This window comes from Ctenopharyngodon idella, chromosome 3 (assembly GCF_019924925.1).
Source record: "Ctenopharyngodon idella isolate HZGC_01 chromosome 3, HZGC01, whole genome shotgun sequence".
NCBI classification, from domain to species: Eukaryota; Metazoa; Chordata; class Actinopteri; order Cypriniformes; family Xenocyprididae; genus Ctenopharyngodon; species Ctenopharyngodon idella.
This window is the reverse complement of record NC_067222.1, coordinates 39,074,199-39,100,061: the sequence shown is the minus strand read 5'-3', so window position 1 is coordinate 39,100,061 and position 25,863 is coordinate 39,074,199. Positions and strand designations below refer to the sequence as shown.

At 37.7% G+C, this 25,863-nt stretch overlaps 2 protein-coding genes across 4 annotated transcripts in view; one reads left to right on the top strand and one right to left on the bottom strand.

The window, feature by feature from the left end:
- The window catches only part of LOC127508633 (dedicator of cytokinesis protein 7-like), a 57,277-nt gene that overhangs the window by 24,353 nt on the left and 7,061 nt on the right, over positions 1-25,863 (bottom strand). Inside the window, exons 3-26 of one of the 3 annotated variants that reach the window (XM_051886753.1) lie at positions 25,010-25,185; positions 24,280-24,348; positions 23,456-23,579; positions 22,914-23,126; positions 22,495-22,580; positions 22,002-22,068; positions 21,745-21,894; positions 19,781-19,861; positions 19,290-19,446; positions 18,273-18,397; positions 18,081-18,174; positions 17,837-17,999; positions 11,449-11,566; positions 10,718-10,788; positions 9,481-9,619; positions 9,062-9,163; positions 7,706-7,792; positions 7,370-7,601; positions 7,100-7,264; positions 6,570-6,742; positions 5,952-6,053; positions 2,641-2,727; positions 1,006-1,101; positions 19-159 (exon numbers count right to left, since the gene is read on the bottom strand). In XM_051886753.1, the coding sequence (XP_051742713.1) occupies positions 19-159; positions 1,006-1,101; positions 2,641-2,727; positions 5,952-6,053; positions 6,570-6,742; positions 7,100-7,264; positions 7,370-7,601; positions 7,706-7,792; positions 9,062-9,163; positions 9,481-9,619; positions 10,718-10,788; positions 11,449-11,566; positions 17,837-17,999; positions 18,081-18,174; positions 18,273-18,397; positions 19,290-19,446; positions 19,781-19,861; positions 21,745-21,894; positions 22,002-22,068; positions 22,495-22,580; positions 22,914-23,126; positions 23,456-23,579; positions 24,280-24,348; positions 25,010-25,185 (3,018 nt within the window). The remainder of the gene's footprint in view (positions 1-18; positions 160-1,005; positions 1,102-2,640; positions 2,728-5,951; positions 6,054-6,569; positions 6,743-7,099; positions 7,265-7,369; positions 7,602-7,705; positions 7,793-9,061; positions 9,164-9,480; positions 9,620-10,717; positions 10,789-11,448; positions 11,567-17,836; positions 18,000-18,080; positions 18,175-18,272; positions 18,398-19,289; positions 19,447-19,780; positions 19,862-21,744; positions 21,895-22,001; positions 22,069-22,494; positions 22,581-22,913; positions 23,127-23,455; positions 23,580-24,279; positions 24,349-25,009; positions 25,186-25,863) is intronic. The other 2 variants (XM_051886754.1, XM_051886755.1) reach the window with 2 other exon arrangements.
- angptl8 (angiopoietin like 8) lies at positions 14,201-15,967 on the top strand. The gene is made up of 4 exons (XM_051886756.1): positions 14,201-14,573; positions 15,141-15,281; positions 15,363-15,473; positions 15,557-15,967. The coding sequence occupies exons 1-4, from the start codon at positions 14,271-14,273 to the stop codon at positions 15,566-15,568; spliced, it is 567 nt and encodes a 188-aa protein (XP_051742716.1). The 5' UTR covers positions 14,201-14,270; the 3' UTR covers positions 15,569-15,967.

Sequence of the window (25,863 nt, the reverse complement as noted above, 5' to 3'; positions counted from 1 at the left end):
GATCTGTTGCTCTTTTACCTTCTGATATCTGCTGGCTATGTCTGCGCTGATGGCACACACTAAGGCAGCAATGTCATCCACAAAGCGGTCTGGGAAGCGCTGGCGTCGGGGCATGTCCAGGCGTGAGGACAGGAACAGATGATGGGACATGCTCTTCACCTGTTATCACACATAGAAGAATGAGTGATGCCATCTTAAACTTCGATTCTGCCTTATAAACCAAACCAAACCCTTGTTTTTTTTTCAAAACCTACAAAATAATTCACTGGAACTATAAAAGGGATAGTTCACCCAAAAATAAAAATTCTGTCATTATTAATTTTTTATTAACATGATAGTGAGTTTAATTTTGGGTGAACTATATTTAAAAGACAATAAATATTCATTATCGACTTACCCACTGACACTATCAGATGAGAACAAAATATGAATGAACTGAGCAGGATAATGACATTAACTTTGGAGCATCATTATTTTTATTAAACTGAATTCAAATATAGAGCTTACTTGAATTAGTTTCATAACCGATGAACTTAGCAACATTGAACACTGACATGAAATGGAAAAGCACTATACTAAATTAGCTGAACAATGACACAAGCTGTGTCTCGTTTTGAAGGCTACGTCATTGAGGATGTCCTATTTCGAAAAGTAACCATTAAAAATTTAATCCATGTGAAGCATAAATTGTTTCTTTATGACCTTGGAATATAATCGTTACTTTACTGAAATGAGGCAGCCTCAATGACGTATGCAGCTGACAAATGCGACCTCCTGGAGGACGCAGCCTTCAAAATGAGATGCAGCTACTATTATCTTCTGTAGAGATGATGACTTTTGTTGTATAATTAATGAATTTTGCAACATTAACTGTCATTTTCCTGTTTATTACTGTGTAGCTACTTTGAAACAATCTGTATTGTATAAAGCACTATATAAATAAACATAACTTGATTTGACTTTAGTTATTGATGTAAATAATATGAAGGTTGGAGGTCGACTGACCATGAGCTGGAAGAAAAACCAGGCCTGCTGTAGAGATGCCTCTCTCACGGTACTGGTGCTCACCACCCACTGTAGAGCCAACTCTTCATGAAGTAACTGAACGCAGAGAGCATTATTACAAAACATGACCCCATGAAGATTTTCTAAACCACACACACACACACACACACACACACACACACACAATAAAGGCAGATTCACAACTTTTAAATAGTAATAATTAGGGATGCACGATATATCGGTCACCATATCAGTATCGGCTGATATAGGTTCATTGTAATGTTATTTTTATCGGCCTGATAAGAAAATTTGGCTGATAAATAATGGATTTCTTTCAGCTGAGACACTTCAGATGTGCACTGTTCGCCATGATGGGTTTGAATTGCATGAAATATGATTGGAGTCATACAGAAAATACAGTTAAGTGCAACTTGTGCAGCGCAAATCTGTCATATAGGCAGTGTTGGGTGTAACGCGTTACTAAGTAACGTGTTACTGTAATTAAATTACTTATCCACTGAAAAAGTAAAGTAAGGGATTACTGTTCATTTTTAGGTAATTTAATTACAGTTACTTATAATGTACTTGCGTTACATACTGTAAATTAGTTCAATAGTTCTGTATAAATCAATATTGAATTTAAAATCTAAATTTGTCATCTAAAGGTAAAAGTGAACGCTGCCTCTTTAAAATTGTTAGCTGTAGTGCAGTTGAGCGCAGCAGTTGGCTGTGTAGTCGCTGTCTGAAGATGTCGGCAGAAGCGAGTGACTGTTTTGCAGAATGGAAATATTCCAGTTTCTTCACTTTTTTGACACAGGTAGGCAAGAACATTAAGGTAAAATGTAAGCTATGTCCTAGGGTGAAAAAACTGCACGCGCTCTCTGAGAGATGGTCTTCAGTCAGTCCGCTCTCAACCAAAGCGCACACACATAGCCGCCTCTCGCGAGTGTCAAATTTTCGCGGTTTATTACACATAAACGTTCAAATACACACACAGTTAAGTCAAAATGCCCGTCTTGGCGTATATTCGCGTTGGTTATTAAAAAGCTATAAAAGGCTAAACTATTCCATGTTTGACTCACATTTAAATTATTAAACGAGTTTCCTTTCTGTCAAGGTTTATAAGGATTTTAAGAAGTAGCCTAATTAGTAATGAGTTTAATAACTTATTGAGCAATTGAATTACTTTTCAGACAGAGTAATTAGAAAAGTATTTAAAATACAACATTGATGATGTAATTAGTAATTAATTACATTTTTGAAGTAACTTACCCAACACTGCATATAGGCGACATAAAATTATAATGATATAATATAACATCATTATAATTGTGTGTTTGGGACATGGCTTTTAATGGCGAGACTTTTATTTTTGTAATCAGGATCTCAAAAATTATACAAAAAAATAGGATTTATCGGCCAATGTATCGGTTATCGGCTTTCAAATATAAAGATTTATCGGTTATCGTATCGGCCAATATTTTCATATCGGTGCATCCCTAGTAATACTATGTAGTAGAAGATGTAATAGTACAAGATAAAGAGGTTGAATGAATGGGTGAGTACATAAATTAAGAAATGAAGGAACGGATAAACAGGAAAGTGCACGGGTGAGTAAATGAATATGTTATCTACCTTCTTGGCGATCTGCCTGGAGGGAGGAGAGAGAATGGAGGAAGTCTCGATGAAGGCAGACATGCGATTACAGGCACGCTCACTGGCCTGCAGACCAGTGGGTGAACACAGAAGAATGGCGGTGGTGGTGATGATAACAATGAAGATGATGATGAAGGATGGAAGACAGAATGATAAGAGACAAGGAGGGAAGAGGGATAAGAATGCCTGCTGGATGCACCAACCCAGATCCTTTTACAAACTCAAAATAATTAAACTTAATCCATGCTATGTTAGGGATAATGTACAGTCAGCTGGTCATTAATGCAAAATAAACACTGACAGGGTGACTGAGGTTTTGTATAATCCTAAAGGGTTTTATTTTATGGTAAAATGACGGATGACAAGTAGACTGTACACTTTCCAGCTTATTACACAGCTATGCACCAGTTAATTAAATAAAACTTAAATATCGGTTGCTAATTTGAAATTATTTAATATGTGAGAAGAAAAAATGATGGCAGAGTGCTACAAGAGACATGAAACCATCATTATCTATGTAGAAAGCTGGTTGTCAAAAACACAATTTCGCATGGTTATAAAAAAATCTAACCAAAGAATGCAACAACTGAACAATCGGAGTCAAGCACTATAATAATAATAATAATAATAATAATAATAACAACAACAATTCTTAAAAAAAAAAAAAAAGCATATATAATGAAAGTGTGGATATGAGCATCTAGATGTGACACTGCATAGTTAACTGCATTGGGTTACACTAAATATATATTTTGGTATAAAAACTAGACTTTTACCAAGGCAGGAGAAGCACAGCAGACAAAGGAAAGAGAGATGAGTTGATTGAAGAAGAGGAGGAGGCATGAACACACAACCTTCTAGACAAATGCTCACACACCCTCAGACATAGACACACATTTACAAAGACAGAACCAGGAGCTGGCACAAGATTACAGGAGCTGGAGTACGATTAGAGAAGTTATACCAGAGTGAAGGCAATTAGAGAGTACAGGATGATCTGGTGTAGGGCTGGAAGGCTGGGGCTTGTTAGCATGTAAAAGTTGAGAATGAGGGAAATTAGGGTGTAGGATTTGAGACCCTAAAATAAATTTGGGTTAAAAGACTGTGACAGTAAAAAGTAATATTAGGTTAAGAGATTGAGACAGTAAGAAGTAATGTTAGGGTTAATGGTTTGAGACAGTAACAAGTCTCAAACATTGCTTGTTCACTATCTCAAACCCTTAACACTAACATTACTTGTTCACTATCTCAAACCCTTAACCCTAACATTACTTGTTCACTATCTCAAACCCTTAACCCTAACATTGCTTGTTCACTATCTCAAACCCTTAACCCTAACATTGCTTGTTCACTATCTCAAACCCTTAACCCTAACATTACTTGTTCACTATCTCAAACCCTTAACCCTAACATTGCTTGTTCACTATCCCAAACCCTTAACCCTAACATTACTTGTTCACTATCTCAAACCCTTAACCCTAACATTACTTGTTCACTATCTCAAACCCTTAACACTAACATTGCTTGTTCACTATCTCAAACCCTTAACCCTAACATTACTTGTTCACTATCTCAAACCCTTAACCCTAACATTGCTTGTTCACTATCTCAAACCCTTAACCCTAACATTACTTGTTCATTATCTCAAACCCTTAACCCTAACATTCCTTGTTCACTATCTCAAACCCTTAACCCTAACATTCCTTGTTCACTATCTCAAACTCTTAAACCTAACATTGCTTGATAATTATCTCAAACCCTTAACCCTAACATTGCTTGTTCACTATCTCAAACCCTTAACCCTAACATTGCTTGTTCACTATCTCAAACCCTTAACACTAACATTACTTGTTCACTATCTCAAACCCTTAACCCTAACATTACTTGTTCACTATCTCAAACCCTTAACCCTAACATTGCTTGTTCACTATCTCAAACCCTTAACCCTAACATTGCTTGTTCACTATCTCAAACCCTTAACCCTAACATTACTTGTTCACTATCTCAAACCCTTAACCCTAACATTGCTTGTTCACTATCTCAAACCCTTAACCCTAACATTGCTTGTTCACCATCTCAAACCCTTAACCCTAACATTACTTGTTCACTATCTCAAACCCTTAACCCTAACATTGCTTGTTCACTATCCCAAACCCTTAACCCTAACATTACTTGTTCACTATCTCAAACCCTTAACCCTAACATTACTTGTTCACTATCTCAAACCCTTAACACTAACATTGCTTGTTCACTATCTCAAACCCTTAACCCTAACATTACTTGTTCACTATCTCAAACCCTTAACCCTAACATTGCTTGTTCACTATCTCAAACCCTTAACCCTAACATTACTTGTTCATTATCTCAAACCCTTAACCCTAACATTCCTTGTTCACTATCTCAAACCCTTAACCCTAACATTCCTTGTTCACTATCTCAAACTCTTAAACCTAACATTGCTTGATAATTATCTCAAACCCTTAACCCTAACATTGCTTGTTCACTATCTCAAACCCTTAACCCTAACATTGCTTGTTCACTATCCCAAACCCTTAACCCTAACATTACTTGTTCACTATCTCAAACCCTTAACCCTAACATTGCTTGTTCACTATCTCAAACCCTTAACCCTAACATTCCTTGTTCATTATCTCAAACCCTTAACCCTAACATTCCTTGTTCACTATCTCAAACCCTTAACCCTAACATTCCTTGTTCACTATCTCAAACCCTTAACCCTAACATTACTTGTTCACTATCTCAAACTCTTAAACCTAACATTGCTTGATAATTATCTCAAACCCTTAACCCTAACATTGCTTGTTCACTATCTCAAACCCTTAACCCTAACATTACTTGTTCACTATCTCAAACCCTTAACCCTAGCATTGCTTGTTCACTATCTCAAACTCTTAAACCTAACATTGCTTGTTACTAACTCAATGTTAAGGTTAAGGGTTTGAGATAGCAACAAGCAATGTTAGGGTTAAGAGTTTGAGACCGTAACAAGTAATGATAGGGTTTAAAGTTTTGGACAGTAACAATGTTGAGTTAAGGTTTGAGACAGTAAAAAGATGTTTTGAGACTGAGATGGTAATAGACCAAGTTAGGTTGTATGTTTTCAGAGAGTTAAAGGTCATATTAGGTTGTAGAGTTTGAGATGGCAATGAATAATGTTATGGTTATGGTTTTATGTGGGGTCAAAGGGTTTGAGGCTGTTACAGGTTAAATAAAGGTGTATGGTTAGAGGCAGTAGGGAAGGACATTAGGGTATAGGGTCTGATTGGCACCTGCTTGAGCTCACAGCTGGAGTTGGGGTTCCGACGGAGCACAGCCCTTGAGCCCCCTGGAGCGTAAGCAGAGTTTACCCAGGAATGTGAGCGGTCTATTCCCTGCTTATCCACCGACGACACAAACACAAACCACAGTGCCACACAGGGGAGGCAGAACAGCCACACACAGGTGTCACAGGGAGGGGACGAAGTGCAGGACCAGAATTAATTTAGAGGAGGGTGAGAAAAAGTCAAGGGCACAGTGAAGGAAGGTACCACAGCAAAAAACATAGCACAATTATTAGCAGAGCGATTAACAGATGTCACAGTAAACATCTCACAATCAATCTCTAAGCATCCAGCTCCAGAACACGACAATAAGAGTAGGGCTGCAACTATTTACTAATCTTGATGAATCAATTAATCAATCAGTTATTTTCTCAATCAATCAAATAATAAAAAAAAAAATTAATTTTTTCAGTGTTTTAGAAAAAGATAACAAAAATCACTTAAATTGCTTTTTTTAACACTCAGTTCTTTTTAGCTGCCATGTCAAGGCAGAAACAACACAGGACAAAGCAGTCAAACTGCAGTAACTTGAACAACCAATCAGAAACCACAGAAAGAGCCGCCCACCTTGCTGCCAATGATTCTCTGCACCTCCTCATCAGGGGTGGCTGGTGTAGAAGCCAGGTCAGGGTTTGAGTTACTAATGCTCTTGGAGCGGGACAGAAGCAGGCTACTGGGTCTTGCCATTGCCCTAGAGAGCGTGGCATACTGGATGGGGAGCTCATATGATGCGGCTCCCACTGAAAGAAAAGAGGGATGCTCTCAATGAATTAACTTACATAAGCATCCTGCTCTTGAGGTCAAAGGAGAGTGAGTATAAATGCTAGCAGATCGGTTATTTACAACACAAACAATGAGCCCTAGAGAAATGCATCAGCATGGCTTAAAGGTTAAATAACGTTTACAGTTTTAGCAATGGTTAAATAACTCAGGGCATTTTCAAGACTTAAAAGTTCACACAAAATGAACAGTTGTTTCAAACCCACACTTTTTTTTCCTTCCATGAAAGATGTTTTGCATAATACATCTCTCAAATCTCATATGTAAACAAGACGTGGCACTGTTTTTGTGGTTTGTGAGCTGTATTTCTCACTCACCAGCAGGGGGAGATACAGGCTCAGTTGTAGGCAGGTGGAAGCAGTAGTGAATGTAGGAGGACAGCAGATTGTTACGACCATGATGGTCCTGGTTTCCCTCCAAGTTCTTATGGATCTGGTTTACCAGCAGGGCCATGGCTTCAAAGGCAGCTCGGCCAAGATTTACTGCATTTGGAGGAAGGAGCGGAAATGGATTACACAAGGAAACACCAAAATATTTGTGAATAAAAAAAAAAGGTAATATTAGTGACCAGATCCAGTGTTACTAACCGATCTGTCCTGCTATAACAGGAGGATGTACAATTAGCAGTATCAATTTGCTCATCAGTTGATGCAGGAAGCGCACGCAAGTGTCCAGCAGTGCCCCCTTAAGAGCAGCCATGCTGGCCTTCAGCTCCGCCTCCACATTCGACTCTGTGATTATAACATCCTTCAGCCGAAAAGGGAACGAGTATTCCTCCAGAACATACACAAGTGTGAAGAACTTATCCAGGTGTGGATCCTACATACAGCAGGTGAAAAAGCACGTAAATGAACTTACATAGATATGTGTGCAATGTTTGTTTTGTTTTTTTCTGATTTTTTTTTTTTTTTAAATTTCATTACCTGTGTGTGAACTGAGGAGGCTGCCCTCACTTCTACATTAAAGACTCCTTTGTGGTTGTCCACCCATTTCATTCCTGGTAGCTGCACCTGAAACACACACAGGCCACAACACATCCTCAGCACACATTCCTCCTCAGATTTTACAGCCTCTTCAGATTTTAAGTTTTTGCTCAGTTTATGATTATATATATATATATATATATATATATATATATAATTTATTAGGTTGGAATTTGAACCTGGGTTTCCTTTCATGTTGTATCTAAACAATAGCTTAAGACTAACAAGAAGCGGATCTACCGCTCAGCATTTTTCTGTTGTGCCCATGGGCGTTCCCAAGCTCAGTCAGATTGTGCCACAGCATGAATCTACAAATCCTATTTGGCTCATGAATATTATTAATTACATAATGTGAAGCTTGCCCAGAAGGCTTAACTAAATTGCTAAAAGGCAGACTCATGAATATTAATTAGGACATGCAACTGGAAGAATCAACATGAGAAAACAGAGTTTTCTACTTGCAATATTACTTGTTATTTGCAAAAAAAAAAGAGGCATTATTATTATTATTATTTTAAGATGGACTTGGTGTAAGGCAGACTATGGGCTAAATTTGTTCAGTCACAAATAATCCAGATTAAAGGAATAGTTCATCCAAAAATGAAAATTCTCTCATCATTTACTCACTCTCAAGTTATTCTAAACCTGTATAAATGTCTTTGTTCTGCTGAACACAAAGGAAGATATTTGGAGGAGTGTTTGTAATCAAACAGATCTCACCCCCCATTGACTACCATAGTAAGGGGGAAAAAAATACTGTGTTCAGTATTCAATATTTGTGTTCAGCAGAACAAAGAAATTCATACAGGTTTGGAACTACTTGAGGGTGAGTAAATGATGACAGAACTTTCATTTTTGGGTGAACTATCCCTTTAACGGCACATTTTGCTTTGAGAAAAAAAAAATTTGATTTTGAGAAAAATTATTATTTTGATGCCCAATATTTTTCTTCAGCTGTCTACATTATTGGTGCCTTTAAAATATATAATACATATTTTATCTTCGTTGTTGGACATATGATTACAGGGGTGACAATGAATTCTTGTATTAAATTTGATATATGTAAAATAATAGCCCAATAATTATAATAATTTCAATTATTATTTTAAGTGATAGTTACTTTTGGCACAGTTAAATATTTATGAGCATCTATTATACAAAAGGAAGGCCACTAGTAGTAGTCTGTGAATTAAGAAGAAATTATAAAAAAAAAATTGCCATAAATTTACAATTGCCATCCTTCACTTCCACATGCACAAACAAACACAAACGTCCAGTACAGGATAAATGTCTTACATCAGGAGTGAGGACTGAGTAGCTGGGTGGAGGTTTCTCCACAGAGACAGGCAGACTGAAGGAGCCGGTGCGCAGGCGGCCGTGCTGCATGAGGGGGATCCACTGTGGAGAGCAACATAAACTCTGATTAACCCCAAATTATTTATTTACACAGCCTATGTGCAGTTCAAAAGCATTAGCATGATATAGGTGGCCTATAATCACATGACGCTATAACTTCAAGTGTCATAAGGAGAATCAAGGGAGGGTTCTACTATGGTGATGTATAAGGATGCTTCAGGTGTCTCTGAGGGGGACAGGGTCACAAAGAGGTGAGCTTTTCATTGGGTAGCCTGGAGTGCTTCTCTAGCGCTGCGGGAGCGTGACAGTCAGGAGAGGAAAGAGAGGAAGAGGAGAAGAGAGGGGGGTCCTTCTCTCACCGTGTAGCCCACGGGCGTCTCCAAGGGGGTATTCTGCTTGGGCTGGCAGCTGATGTGATAGAAGGTGAAGAGCAGGTGGTGGTTGTCGGTGAGGTTGGCGGGAATCTTCATCTTTACCTCCTCGTAGAACTCTGGGGACCTGCAGAAATAAAGAGAGGAAACTGTAGTAGTAGTGCTAGGGGGCCTTAGCAAACTTCAAAATAATAACTTAAAAATATAAAATATAATTGATGTTAACATTATTAATATATTAAAACTCCGTTTTATTGAAGAACATACAATTTTTAAAAATTCTAGACTCTAGACAAAATGAATGCATTAAAATGATCATAAGTGACAGTAAAGCCATTTATAATGTTACAAAATTTCTATTTCAAATAAATGCAGTTATTTTCTATTCATCAAAGAATCCTGAGGAAAAATGAGTTGTGGTTTCCTCAAAAATATTAAGCAGCACAACTGTTTTCAACACTGATAATAAGAATATTTTTGAGCAGCAAATCATCATATTAGAATGATTTCTGAAGGATTATGTGAGTAATGATGTTGAAAATTCAGCTTTGCCATCACAGGAATAAATTACTTTTTAAAATATATTCAAATAGAAAACTGTTATTTTAAATTATAATACTTCACATTTTTTTTTACTGCATTTTTGATAAAATAAATGCAGCCTTGGTAAGCATAAAGCGATTTCTTTCAAAAACAATCAAAATTGTGATTATACCAAACAATATATATAACCCTGGACCACAAAACCAGTCATAAGTCGCACAGGTATATTTGTAGCAATAGCCAACAATACGGGCCAATAATATGGGTCAAAATTATCGCTTTTTTCTTTTATGCCAAAAATCATTAAGATATAAAGTAAAGATCATGTTCCATGAAGATATTTTGTAAATTTCCTACCGTAAATATATCAAAAATACATTTTTGTGAGTGGATATGCATTGCTAAGGACTTCATTTGGACAACTTAAAAGGCGAATTTCTCAATATTTAGATTTTTTTCAAAAAATTGACCATTATGACTGGTTTTGTGGTCCAGGATCGCATTATATATATATATATATATATTTTTTTTTTTATTATATATTTATATATGTGTGTGTGTGTGTGTGCTGTTGGAGGCTTTGAATCAAAATGAATCACCGTTGTAGGTAAAAAGTAAATGTAATGCAATTCTGGAAAGTGTTGTTTCTGTAATGAATAGTGAATGAGACAAGGTTTTGTACTTGTTATGGTAGATCACTGGGGTGTACGCCTCCTTGTAAAACTCTGCACAGCTTGACTTTCCAAAGATGACCTGTTCAGGGGGTGGAAATCACATTACATTGGTGAATAACAGCTCAACGGCTCCACTAGATGTCACTGGGGAGTTACATTTCAGCCATGATGTTGCCCTCGCTAATCATAAAGCCGTGGATGGATTTTCTAATTATCACAAAATGAATTTAGCCTCTAATGTACCTGCACTGTATATGGCCTCACATGAGCCTTAAATAAATTACGGATGTTTCAGAGTGAGCAACTGGTGTGTGAATGCAGCACTAACACTGTTAGGGAGTTTCTAAAATCCGTGATTAGATTAACAAAATGTAAAAGGTTCTGTGAGTTCACCGAAATTTCCAAAATTTCCCAGAGCGCTCCTTAATATATCAGGAGACTGAGGTTGGTTCAAGTGACTAATGTAACCTGTGTGTTTAGTTAGTGCTAATATACTGATGTGTGATGTGGATCGATGTGTTTTAGGGAGGCGCTGTCATATTCTTGGCACAGATCTGGAGAGCTTTATTGTGCACAATTAGGTTTATCTAAGCGATGAGATCATCGTATCAGATGTACTTACATAATCCCAAATGTTTTTTTTTTTTTTTTTGTCTTTTGTCTTTTCATGAGAATATGCTTTGACAGATTGACTAGAGCCGTGAGCGAGTACAGGGCGCGGGTGTGATCGGTGACTCACAGGCATGGCCTGGCTGGGATCCTCTCCTGCCATGAACTGCACCTTCACTGCAATGTTCCTCACCGAACCCTGACGGCTACTGAAGTTGACAGTCTGAGGGTAAATGTACAACAGGTTCCTGAAGGGGAGAGAGAGAGAAATAGATTAAATAATGACCCCTTTTCAATCAGACCAGCAATGCTTTATTAGAGGCCTGTGGATTATGTAAACTTCGAAGTTCAGAACTATTAAGTATACTCCCATTTAAAGTTCGCAAAGACTATGGAACTCATACTTTTATTTTCAGTCCACTTGTCTCACTTTACTAGTTAGACACAGTTTGCTTCCTTCTTTCAACACAATCGGTGCACACTCAAGCATGGCCTTTATTTTTAAGGGCAATAGATTGAGTCTACTGAGTCACTAAAACGAGTTTCTCGAGAAAGGTGCTTCCGTGTGCCCATTTCTGAAACCAAATTTGGACTTCAGCAATGCAAGACTCCTCAATTTAGCAACTGAAAAAGACACTGCATTGTGACTGCCACACTTCCTTGAGCAGCACAACCAACTATACTGAGATAATGAGAAAGGTTTCTTGAGTACCATAAGGAGATTAGAATGATTTGGGGACTGAAAATGAGGCTTTAGAATCAAATGTAAAACTTATTTATAAAACAGTCCTTCAAACAGCAATGACTATTTGCAACTTTAATAATGTTCGTGAGGATTTTTGATCAATTTAATTCTACCTGTGTGAAGAGATTAATCAATTTCATTCTTAGGGATTTTAAACTTTTGAATGGCAGTGTAAATGGTCACGTTTACAGCTACTTTTGATTGTAGCTTGTAGTTGTTGTAGTAGTTTACAACTACTAAAATAGATGGTTACAACTCAAATCTTAATGTCAGCTACTGATTTAAACATTTAGGCATTAATTTTAAAAATTTTAAACCATCAACTTCACAATTATAAAGGGTTAGGTTTCAGCTCATAATGTAAATGACAAAGTTTACAACTACTAATATAAAAGGTTAAGTTTCAACTTTTAATGTAAATGGTTAAACTTCAATTCCTAATGTAAGCTGTCAAGTTTACAACTTCAAATTTAAACTGTTAAACTTCAGTTCCCAATGTAGTAGTAGTAAACTTGACAGTTTACATTAGGAATTCAAGTTTAACCACTTACATTAACAGTGGTTTAATGTAAACAGTAAAACTTCCATTCCTAATTTAACAGTCAAGTTTACAACCACTAATGTAAATGGTTAAACTTCAATTCCTAATGTAAACAGTCAAGTTTACAACATCAGATGTAAACTGTTGAACTTAAATTCCTAACGTAAACGGTCAAGTTTCAAGCAGTTAGGTCAAGTAATTGTAAACTTGACTGTTTACATTAGTAATTTAAGTTCAACAGTTTACACCTGATGTTGTAAACTTGACAGTTTACATTAAGAATTAAAGTGTAACCACTTACATTAATAGTTGTAAACTTGACTGTTTAATGTAAACAATAAAACTTCCATTCCTAATTTGAACGGTCAAGTTTGCAACCACTAATGTAAACTGTTCAACTTCAATTCCTAATGTAAACAGTCAATTTTACAACTATTATTATAAACATTTAAGTTTAAAATTTTTATGTAAACTGTTGAACTTAAACTTCTAACGTAAATTTCAAGTAGTTTGGTCAAGTAATCGTAAACTTGACTGTTTACATTAGGAATTTAAGTTCAAAAACATTTGAAATTATTGTAAATTTGATAGTTTACATTAGGAATTGAAGTTTAATGTCAAAGTAAGGGTTTAAACTTCCATTCCTAATTTAAACGGTCAAGTTTACCACTAACGTAAAATGTTGAACTTAATTTCCAAATGTAAACAGTCAAGTTAACAACTACTTTTATAAACAGTTAAGTTTTAAATTTTAATGTAAAAGGTTAAACTTCAATTCCTAATGTAAACGGCCATGTTTACAATAACTAATACAAACATTTTCAAGTTTACAACTACTTACTACTACTTGGTTATGTTTCAATTCCTACTGTAAACGGTCATGTATACAACTACTTATGTAAACAGTCTAGAGAAAAATAGAGAGAGAGAAAGATCAATGCTTCCATCTGTCACAATCATGTCTTTGAATTATCTTCATTTGGAGGCTTTTCTCAGCAAATATCATATATGAGATTAATTCTATTAATTCTTCAGCATATCATGCAATTCATTCTATCAACACTATTCTAAACAAAAGGAGCACCATAACACACATCTACTCTTTCATCAGCATGTTTGAGGAACAGGGACAGAAATAGACATGAAAGGCACTACAAATCACTTGACTTTACCCCAAATCAAACACTGAACATGTGGCAGCAGCATGAACATATAGGCCCCAATCTCGCAGACCTCCTGTGATGCTAAATATGATCTTTACATAAATAATGCAGCAATCGTTTACAATCTCTTTTTTTATAGCTCTAAAATGGCACAGTGTCCATTTTATAGTGTGTGGCAGAAGGTTCACTGGATGCTCTGAGCACCCCTGAGGTTAAAGGAGAAGAGTCCATTGGCAGACAGGCTGCTAAGCACGTCTCTGGTTCAATACCACTAAACATCTCTCTGGCCAACACAAGTCAAGGTCTCTCTCTCTCTCTCTCTCACACACACACAAACTGTAAGCACAGCTCTGATAGGTCCGTGTCTCAGCTGATTTCCCAATGCCCAACATACACAGGCACAGCTTATAAAAGCAGCACCATGTTGCAAAGCGTGTGCATTAAAACAGCCCGTTTCCTTGCACCTGTGGCCGTCACAGTTTGTTTTTTAAGGAGAGAACAGGATGCAGGCAGCTTTATGCGTGCTCTTTGTGGCTATGTGTGTGAATGGTGTCTCCACATCTCCGCTGAAGTCTGTCCAAGTAGGGGGAAACCTGGTCCCCTCGGATGAAGTGAACATCCTGATGTATGGCGTGGTGCAGTTCAGCGAGTCCCTGCACCACATATACCAGAGCACAGAGGCCAGGTTGGCCCGCGTCATGAACGCCATCAGCCGAACCGAGAGCGAGGTGAAGAGACTAGGGCACGACACAGAGGAGGCTGCGCAAACTGAGCGACAGATCAAAGAGAAACTTCAACTCATTCAGGTAAGCCTATATGAGTCCCTTGGTCAATGACATACATTCATGACAGACTGAAAAACTAGCCAAACAGAAGTGCTAGTTCCCATTAGTGTCAGTTTCAAACTGTACCAACAGTGTTGTCTATGAATAATAAGCAGAGGGGAGAGTGGGGTAAGCTGTGTCACTTTTCACTTAAGTTATCCTCTAGGCAAGGAGAAGGGTTTGGTTGAAAGGTTAAAACTAATTTGCCCAATTATATACACTTAAAATATAATTAAATACTGATACTATTAAGTTTCTCTAATAGAAATACAAAAAAAAAAAAAAAAAGTGACAACTTTCCCCATATTAGGGATAAACGATGTAGATAGATAGACATTGTGTAAATAAACTTCATTAAAAGAGGGGAAATGGGACGGACACTATATTAAATTCTATTACTCATATATTGGAATTAAAATGCTGTAAATATCAGCATTGGCCAGTGACAACGAACAATGACATTCAACTAATGTCTCAGCTAGTGTACAGAGATCTGTTGGGTCAAATGGAGTTGGGTCGGTGTGCTCAACAGCTGGTCTATTTTTGCAGGCTCAGATGAAAGCACTGCAGATTCAGGTCCAAGAGAACAGAGGAACAGTCACCAGGGTGGAGCTGGAGGAGGCAGAGCTAAAGAAGAAACTAACCAGCCTGGAGGAAAACCTAAAAAACTCCGTCCCAGACACGATCAAGGTAACTAAGATGCAGAACTGTCATTTTAATTAACACACTTACAGTTTTATCTGTAAATAACTGATTATCTCCTTCTGGCAGGGCACAACGCTTAAAAACACCTCTATCCTGAAAAATCTGATGAAGTGGACACAAGAACAGAAACTGAAATTGGAGAATCAAAACCAGCAGCTGGCTGATTTACAGAAACAGGTAAGCCTGAGAGCAGACTTACTAGTAAACATGTGATCACCCGTAGATCATCAGCTCATGTCAGTACTTGCTTCTCATTTCAGAATATGGTGTAACCACTAATATTACCAATGAGAGGGAACTGCAATCATCATCAACACTCCATTCATGGCACGGCAAACGGATCTCACCTATTACATGTTCATTAATATGACACAGATGTCCACTTCGCCAATCACTTTATATGCACTTTGGGCCTCATGAAACACGAGCAGAGCGAATTTCTCTGTCAAATATTTGTAAAAACTGTGAATGCAATTCCTAACCACAGACACAAATATTTAGCTACTTTCTTTTTTATTTTTTTGTAGTGGATATTATGTTTATAATAGCACAAAACATAATTATCATAATATATATATATATATGTGTGTGTGTGTGTGTGTGTGTATTTGTGGTTTGTAACTTATACATTTCTTTCAAAAGTAAAAATAAAACTTTTTTTAATAAAAGTATGATGAGTGATTTGATGTCAGTGAGATGAAAAATTACACAATTTTTTAACACAAACATGAATGAGATTTGTGAACTCTGGCAGAGGGGAGGATGATCAATGGATAATAGCTTAAATGTTTGTCTGTTCCTCACATATAAAGGTTCTCACTAAAGACTTTAGATATACAAAGACGGTGCACTCATATTACTATGATTGGGAGAAAGTGCAAAGCGCAATATGGCAGAATAAGTCCCGCCTTCTAAATAAAAGAGCCAATCGCCAATTGACAAAGTCATCGTATGACTGCAGGTGCTGTTAGAAGCTCCGGTTGCAACAAAAATTTATGAGACAGTTGTCAGATTTCAGTGGTTATTTCAAATATAAAATTTAATCGTAAGCTTGGTGAACAGTTTTGGGGAATTTGATGTTTCCCCATTCAAAGAGATAGGAGCTGTATTTGCATGATTGAAATATCTGCCCGAGAGGCATTCAAAGATGGCTGCCAAGCGAAATTACTTGACTTTGGTTCTCACCTATCATACAAGTCCAGACTCAGAATTAGGGCTGCAACAACTAATCGATAAAAACGATAATAATCGATAATGAAACGAATGACATTACCGAGGTCATCTGCGCAACACGAACGGAAAACTTCCGCCAGTTGCGTCGAATTACAGCACTGAATAACGAATTTCTATGGACAAAATTAATCTAAAAATAGTGGAGGAAACAGAGTTAGCTGCTGTGTGAAAGGTACGTGATCCAAGCTGCCCAAAACATGATAATTTTTTATTTTAAGCATCAAGCTAATGCATTAGTGTAATGTTTAACATGGCTTGCCCTGTCAGACTCTTTGACAGATGCGTGTGTTGTTTATTGTGCGATATGTGTGACAACTTTCATTTTACGTTTATATCCTTATCTGTATTTCCATTTTGCATGAAGGCTCGTCCTGACAGTCTGCGCTAAACTTAAAACTTTACTGAACGAGCACGGGCGAAGCATTAGACAGACAGGACGCATTAGAGAGGAAGACAATTAAAATTCAGCGCAAAAATATTCATTTTTTTTTAAACATCTGATGTTGGACGATAAATTTAGGTTTAAAATTTAACAGCCCGGTTTCACAGACAAGGCTTAGGCTAAGCCAGGATTAGGCCATATTTCAATTATGGTATTTAAGTAGCTTTTATAAACGTGCCCTAGAAAAAAAACATTACTGGTGTGCATCTTGAGACAAAACAATGGCACTGACATATTTTAAGATATGTCAGTACAAGTTGCTCTCAGTTAAAACAGCTTAAACATGCATTTTAGTCTGGGACTAGCTTAAGCCTTGTCTGTGAAAATGGGGGAACATGTAATTCAAGTATTTTATGAGAGTGGTAACTGTAAAGGGATAACGGCGTGTAATTGAATATAAATGTAAGATGTTTCCTGCCTTTACAGGATAAAGAAATGACAGTAACAGGTTACTGTGTTCAGAAGTGAATGTGTGCGTTCCTACAGAACATTCCTCTTATCTGTTGACACTGAGTTTGTGTTTTTCTTTTTCTTTATTATCATCTTCTATTTTAATGTAGGGATTCAAACTGTCTTTTTGCTTTATACTGTAGCTCTTTTGCATATAGATATAGATATATTCACTATATATGTTTTCATAGCATTCAGTTGGCATGTTTGTCTGAAGGACAGCATTGGGCAGGATGTGGAATAGTTTGGTCTTTTTATCCGAGTAATCGAAGAAATAATCGGCCAACTAATCGATTATCAAAATAATTGTTAGTAGCAGCCCTACACAGAACATAGTTTTACGATACATTATTACACTTTTATGGGACTTTTAGACATATTATCTGTTCTTAGACATGAATGTATGTGGACTGACCTGTAGGTAGTGTGAGGGGTGTAAACGTAGCGAGCGGGAAACTCCAGCACCTCTTTGGTGGGTCGCACACGTGGGTCAGGATAAGGCTTCACATGAAGCAGCTCTGGAGACAGACAGTAGTGAGGGGCCTCTGGAGCCGGGGAGATGTCTATCTTCAACTGAGCTAGATGGAGAAAGAGACCGACAGGGTGTGATAAAATGCTTAAATAATAGAACTGAGGTAAAAATAAGTGCAGACAGGTACCAGTCACAGGTCTGAGTCGACGCAGGACAGATGACGGCCTCCTCATGTCTGCCAAGTACTTATATAAGTCTTCATCACTCAGTCTGTCCCCCTCCTGTAGCGGCACAGAAACACCCAGCATTCATTTAGTGAGGGGAAACAATACATCATGTTCTACCATCAGCAAAACAAAGACAAAAATTGAGAACTGACCTGTTTGAAGAAATTGGTGACCGTGAGAGTGGCTGGGCGGAAGTTAGTGAAGTTGCACATGTCCTCTCCTACACTCATTCTCTCAAAACCTTTCTTCTTCCTCTCATTCCACGTCCCCTTACGCTCTGTAAGGAATGACAAAATGCTTTTTGCTATATAATTGAGTTATGCTACTAGGGCTGGGTGACATATATATTATGTTAAATATTTATATTCAATATTACGGTCACACTTTATATTAGGAGTCTTTAATTACCCACAATAAGTACATTGTAACAGGTTTTGTGGTGCAGGTAAGTTTAAAGTCCCCCTGTAGTCAATAACTTTATCCCTTAAACTCATCTTTGATCAAAAAAAAATTACATATTTAAACATTTTTTCCTGTGAAAAAAATTTCTTCATGCCTTAAAATAGCTTGAATGTAACTCTACACCCTTGCAGGGGCAGTGCTGCATCATCACAAAAGTTTAAGCCTTGCCAATTTAAATATTCAAGCATAAAAAGACACGAAAGGAAACTCAATTCGTTACTCTTGTGCCGTGTGGGAACTTTTCTGTGCACAAACATCTGACACTGAATTGACTTTCACATCTTCTTGCCCTTAAACAGACATATTAAAACAAAATTATGTTAAAATGCCAGTCTTGGCAAGTATCCTTGTAAATATACATAGTCAGTTATGTCTTAACTGAAAGTAAACAGTTGAGAAATAAAACGCATGTATAACAGTATATTGGATCCATGCATTAGCTCTTAAAGTGACAGCAGCCTAATATTCCAGCTGCTGTCAGTGTTTTTAATGAAGACTGGCTGGTAAAAAAATATTTATGGCTGGTAAATTTCTTAAGTTACCGGCCATCGGCAGGTGAGGCAAAAAGTTTGTTTTAGGCCCTGGTTATAAGCATAATGCCCATCCCTTGTGTGTGCTCATTTCAGGGACATCTTCAAGGTGACTGTTTATAAGAAAATCAATAAAAAGTAAACTCTAAAACAAAAAGTGTTGACTCTGGTTTATACCCGTGTCTGAGTCTGAATCTGAGCGGTCCATCCCTCCAACGCTGCTGACGATGTTCAGCAGATGAATTGCAGTCCAGGCAAAGGGCATCCGGAAACGGCCCAGCCTAGAGCACATCTGCTCAGCCTGAGCCCTCAACTTCTCCAGCTTTTCCTTATGCTTGCATGTACATAAACACAGACACACACACACACAGGTGAAAACCAGTGAATCAATTCAGAACAACCATCTGGGTTACACAACCCCTGTGTAAAGGTAATGGGTGAGCAGCATTTATCATGCCATTTCAAACAACCAAAAAAAGCAACTTGGCAGCAGAATTATACAGTGACAGTCACAGGCTCCAGCATCTACTGAACCTTGCTCATATTGAAGATGAATGGCAAATATTGCGGCAGTCCAGATCAAGTTGAGAAATGCTCAGAGGATACCATAAATCATGCCAGATGTGTCTGATGAAATACTCATGCAAAAACCCATGGTACACTCGTACCTTAGTGGAGTCAGATTCCTTCATTACCATGTACGGCTCACAGCATTCGCCGATATCTCCCTGTTGAAGGACTTTCTCCAGCTGAAACACAAATACATCAGAGCTCAACAATAAGGATGTCTCGATCACACATATATAATTTTGTTAATTTTGTCAGCTATTTTTAATTTAGTCTTTGTATTAAATCCTGTGTCAAATGTACTTTTCAGTTAGTCAATGAAAACATTTTCGTCATTTTGCATAATGGTTAAATTGATAAACAATTATTTTGCTCAAAATTATATACTGCTGTCATTGGATAAATTTATTTTTACAATTCATCAGAATTATTGCACTTTCACCTATAAGCACAAGACAAGAGAATGTAGACTCATACGCATGTTTTACTTGACCTCATCTAGTTGCCTGATTTATTATAGGCTATTTATCATATAAATTAACACTCTATACATTATGAAAATTGGTAAAACAAGAAGCTTCTCACAAAAATTAAAACAGTGAAATTCCTAATAGTAATTCCAATAATCCCAAATTACATGTTTTTCTATTAAACAGTAAAAAAGACTGTCACACAGAGGTTGCACTTAGCATTTATTCAGCAACCACAATCGCAAACAATATAGTCGAGTTTAGGGTTGTCAAAAGTACTGACTTCGATACCAAGTCGGTACTGAAATTTAAAAAATGTGACGATACCAGCATTTCCCTCTAGCATTTTGAGAGCACACGGGAGCGTTTGAAAGCAGGCATCTATCAGCGTATATATTTCAGGATCCGCTGATACACACGGGAGCTTGTGAAAGCAGGTGTCTATCTGTGTAAGCGCTCGGTGAAGAACGTCAAAGATATCTATTTACAACATGCTTTTGAAGCGTTGATCACTGTAGCCAATCACAGACATATCTGTTGAGCGCGTGAACACAATGGCCAATCAGAGGTGTTTAAGTTAGTCAGAATCCGCTCAACAGCGCTCAAAATGCTAGGGGGAAATGCTGGTATCGCCACGACTTGGTACTGAAGTTGGTACTTTTTGACAACCGTAGTCGAGATCCATGTTTGGATTTATTACAGTTTATTACTGAGAATGTTTGATGGCAGATTTAGTCTCAGCAAACAGCAAAAGTGGCTCTGCAAAGAACACACAGACTCACTGAATGACACTTTCATTTAAGCAGAAAATCTAAATTGAGATCGCTGAAATCCAGCCAGATCGCAAAGATTAAGTAAAACACCGGGCAGAAAATGTATACTTTGAACAGAAAAGCTCTGATTGGGGGATTTAAGCTCTTGACATCTGACAACCACAAGCATGAAAGCTCGTGATAGAATCTGTAATATTTTGTCTCCTCTCTTTTCGACAAAAACAAAAAGAAACTGGTAAAGTTTATATGTTTTTAACTACATCTTAAATCTTGTTTTTTGCATGTTGATAGGGTCACAGTTATCATTTAATGACCTTGGCGTCATCTCGTCATCATCTCGTCTTAGTAAAGAAATAAAGTTGTCAATGAACATTTTTTTCATTAAAAAAATTAACACTATTTCTATATAATATGGTCTGATCTTTATTTAACTCATGATTCTATATAAACACAATCTGACTAAACTACTAACACACTCAATCGTAAGGTAGTGTATATAGAAATATAAATGAATTTTAAGAAAATTGATATTAAAAATAAAATGCATTTGTTTTTATTTGCAGTAGTGCCAGTGAAAATGTTTTAGTATTTATAGCTCATAACTTAATCAAACAGGCTGTGTGACTATGAGGAATGGTTACCTCATAACATCTGTCCGTATGCAAGTTTGAGAGACTTTATTTAAATTAAATACATACACCTCACATACACTTTAGCTACACGTGCCATGGGTTGCCGACCCCTGCCCTAGAGTTCCTCCTGTACTCTGACCTCCTGTACCTTCTACAGCACATGTGGCACTGCGCCCCCTGCTGGTCATACCTTAATGACTAGGAAGATGTCAGGAGATGGGTATGTGATGGAGAAGATAGCAGACCGGGCCAGGGTGGAGATGGCTACGTGGGGGTTGTGGGGTCGGAGCAGGCCCTTTATCTGATCCGAATTCAGGTCAAAGTGAAAATCCTCCGAAATCTGGATGAAAGGAACACGGCATATGAATGATCATGAACCTGTCACCCATCGCAGGATCTGAACCTTTTCAGTAGCTATCCCAAACATTTAAAAGATTAAGAATATACCTTTTTCTTTTCTCTGACATCATACAGAGCCAGTGATCCAAATATTGGCTCGATTTCAATCTCAAATCTGGAAGAACAACCACAGCTAGTCAGATCACACTGCAGTTGGCTTAACTGTTCAGGGTGGATGTGTAATCAGAAGGTGTGTTAAATCACAATGAAAACAGCTACCAAATGAAGAATGAAGGGCCATTTACACTGACCACGATATGTAGTGACAATGCGAATGAAAGGTGGTTATTTTTGACAGAGTAATCTAGTCAGGGTGAGGAGATAAATCAAATTAACTCCTACAACAACACAGATAAAAAGTCATTTTCTCTGTATTTTTCTGTGTACATTTAGTTTTTTGTTGTTCTGGAAACACAAATTTTTATTTTCATCTGCTATTTTTCATTTTCATTGTTATCATAAAGCGACCAACAATGCATGCACTTGTTGACTTCAGCAACAAAATGACTGGATGATTGGATGGGGTGGTGGAGAGCCTTACTTGAGCGACAAACACTTGACCATAATCTTCTGGCCGGTGTGCTCTTTGGGCACCTCTGGGACGGCACACCTCTCGACGGCCTCGTCCTGTCAAACACAAAGAGCCGTCATCATGACTACGGCTCAGTCAGCACCATGGTAACGTTTGCTCAGTCATCAGAAACAATGTGTACACAGACAAAGCAGCGACAGCGCGGAGGAGCAAGAGACGGAGGAAAGACAAAGAATATGTTCAACAAGATCAAACAAAATCACAGATGGATCATCAGAGAGACGTCTCTGCTTTTGAACTTCAGTGTTTGACAGCTCTCCTACATAAAAGAGTTCAGTGTTACTCATCGTCTCCTACACAGAAGACTCTACTTTCCTTCGCTGCTTTCTTTCACACATAGTCTCACACTGACTTTAATGATTTCAGACCTCATCCGGTGCAGGGTAAAGTCCCAGCAGATCTGTGTGGCGGCACTGCTGGCGGTTCTCAGCGTTGCGGCGGTCCATGTCCTCCGCAGCCGTGCGCTCCAGCACAGAAGGCAGCAGCGCATCAGGTGTGGAGTTTTTCAGGTCAAATATACTGGAGGCCCAGCTCCCACGTGGTGTCTCATCCAGCGACACCGAGTGCCTCTTGGAGTCATCCTGACACAGACAAAAACCCGTCTAAACAATTTAAAACCATTCTTTATTACGAAGATAATCATTTATCTAGGCAATTTCTGTTTCACTCAAAATAAAATAAAATAAAAATATTTGAGAGATTTTTTTTTTTTTTTTTTTTATTCCTGGCTTTTTTGTACTTTCTAAATGTAAACTTGATTTGACAGTAAAAGATTTGTAGAAGAAAGGGGAACAGGACTGGAAAATCTCGCAAGTCTGTGTCAACCACATGAATTGGAGCACGTTCACTCAACATTAGGCCACGGCTCCCACCGCTGGTGTGATTCTATGCAGTGTATGAAGACAGTTACCTGCTCATCCTGACGATCAACGGCTGCCTCGTCCAGCTCAAAGGTCTGTTTGATGAGTCCTTTCTGCTTCTCCCGCTGCCGCTCAGAGTTATGAGGCGTCTGTGTCGTGCTGTATCGTTGATACCTGAGAGACCACAAAGCAGCATGTTTCTACTTCCTAAACAACTTGTCCTCCAGCCATGCAGCCATGTCATAAACAAACTTAATGTTTTTCATGATCTTGAAACCTTTTGGTTTAAAGGCCTTTACAGCATAAACTGTACCTACCTGCTCTATGTGTGAACTTCTTTAAAAACTAAATTTTGAGCTGGACTGATGAAGAAAAAAAAAAATTCAACAAGACTTGCCCAGAATACACTACCATTCAAAAGTTTGGCTTCAGTAAGGTTTATTTTTTGAAAGAAATTGATGCTTTTCTTCAGAAAGGATGCATTAAATTGATCAAAAGCAACAGCAAAGACATTTATAATGTTACAAAAGATTTATATTTAAAATAAATGCTGTTTTTCTATTAATCAAAGAATCTGAAATAATTATTTCACAAATAAATTGCACTAATATTTCACAATATTACTGTTTTTACTGAATTTTTGCCTAAATAAATGCCTAAAAAAAAATCGTACTCTATTTTTTGAAAATTAGAATACATAGAAACTCCTTCAATACTGCTTCATACACTACATGATGTTGATTGATACAAAGTTTTGATTTGTTGAAAGTATTTTGGTCACTATACTTTTGAAAAAGTGGTTATGTCCGAACTTTTGACTGGTACTGTGTGTGTATTTCACAGTCCAAACTCATGTATGAGGAAGAATACTCACTTCCTCTGGATGATGAGCCAGTCATCGGTGTAGACCCCCAAGGCATCCCTCACTCTGGGGTCCAGCGAGCTATCAACAGAGAGTGCAAAAAGAGATACCGTCAAACCTCCGGATACCCTCATACCCCTTTTCCACCAGAATAGTTCACGTTCTGGAGCCACAGCCTGTTCTTGGCCAGGCAAACTGGAGCCTGTTTCCACCGACTTGAGGAACGAATGGTGATGCAATGATGCTACGTGTTGCTTACCTCACTATAACCAGTCTAAAACTCAAGTGCTTTGTGCAGGCAGTGCGTCACTGTTTTGCTGTTCACAGTACCGGGAGTAATTTAAGCATACCAGCAACTCCTGGTAGTCTCATCTGTCCTTTTTGGAGATATATTGTAACTGAAACCGTTGATTCACTCGCTCTCTCGCATGCCGAGTCTCTCTCACGTGCGCAATTTTTTATATTTAGATATAAAGAGCAATGTAGTGCAACATTATTACATTGCTCAACGAGCCACAGACAGTGACAGCATTTCTCCACCATCCCCCCCTCAACCAGACACAGGTCTGGAACCAGTACTGGAACCGTACCCCTGGAAAAGGGGTATTAGTGCACTCACAGGCAGCACAGCATGGCTTATCCAAGATGATGAGATTACCTGATTAGCAGTGAGGGCGTGAGGAAGGGCAAGGTTCATTATAGTGTGGCGTGTGTGTGTTTGCGAGTGTGATGGGCGACTCACTCCTCCTCAGGGACTGCCGGCTCTATGGTAGCACACTCTCTCTCCTGCAACAGCAGCTCCAGGTCATCGCTGGGGAACTCCAGCAGCTGTCTGAGGGGTCCGGCCTCTGCTCCTGGTGGATGGCTGCTAACATACTCTTCATAGTCCACTGGCTCCACCACCTCCGTCAGAGGCACCTAGAAGGTTACACCCCAGGAAAATGACTGAATAGCATTTTGATCAAATTCAATCACATACAAGTGTTGCCTAACTGTCCAAATACTTTATGGGGTTTATGAGCTTTTAAATGAAGTCTCTTTTGTTCATCAAGGCAGCATTTATTCAATCAAAAATACAATAAAAACTGTTATATTATGAAATTATAATTACAATATAAAACTGTTTTCTATTGTAATATATTTTAAAATGTGATGTCAAAGCTGGATTTTCAGCATCATTACTCCAGTCTTCAGTGTCACATGATCCTTCTGAGTTTCTACTCAAGAAACGTTTCTTATTATTATTAATGCTGAAAACACTTGTGCTGCTTAAGTTTATGGAAACCGCGACACATTTTTTTAAGGATTCTTTGATGACTATAAAGTAAAAAACAACAACAACAAAAAAACAATTTATTTTTAAATACAAATATAGTTTAATGCATCCTTGCACAATAAAAGCATTCATTTATTTCAGATAAAAAAATATTATTGACTGTTTTTTTATTTTATTTTATGTCCACTTAAAGTTTTGGTGCCCCAAATACATAAATTAATATATTTTTTTGTTTTCATCCATCTCGCTGAGTCAAAAAACAAACAAACAAACAAACAAAAAAAAAAACCTGCCAGTTTATTTATATATTTAGCTTGTTC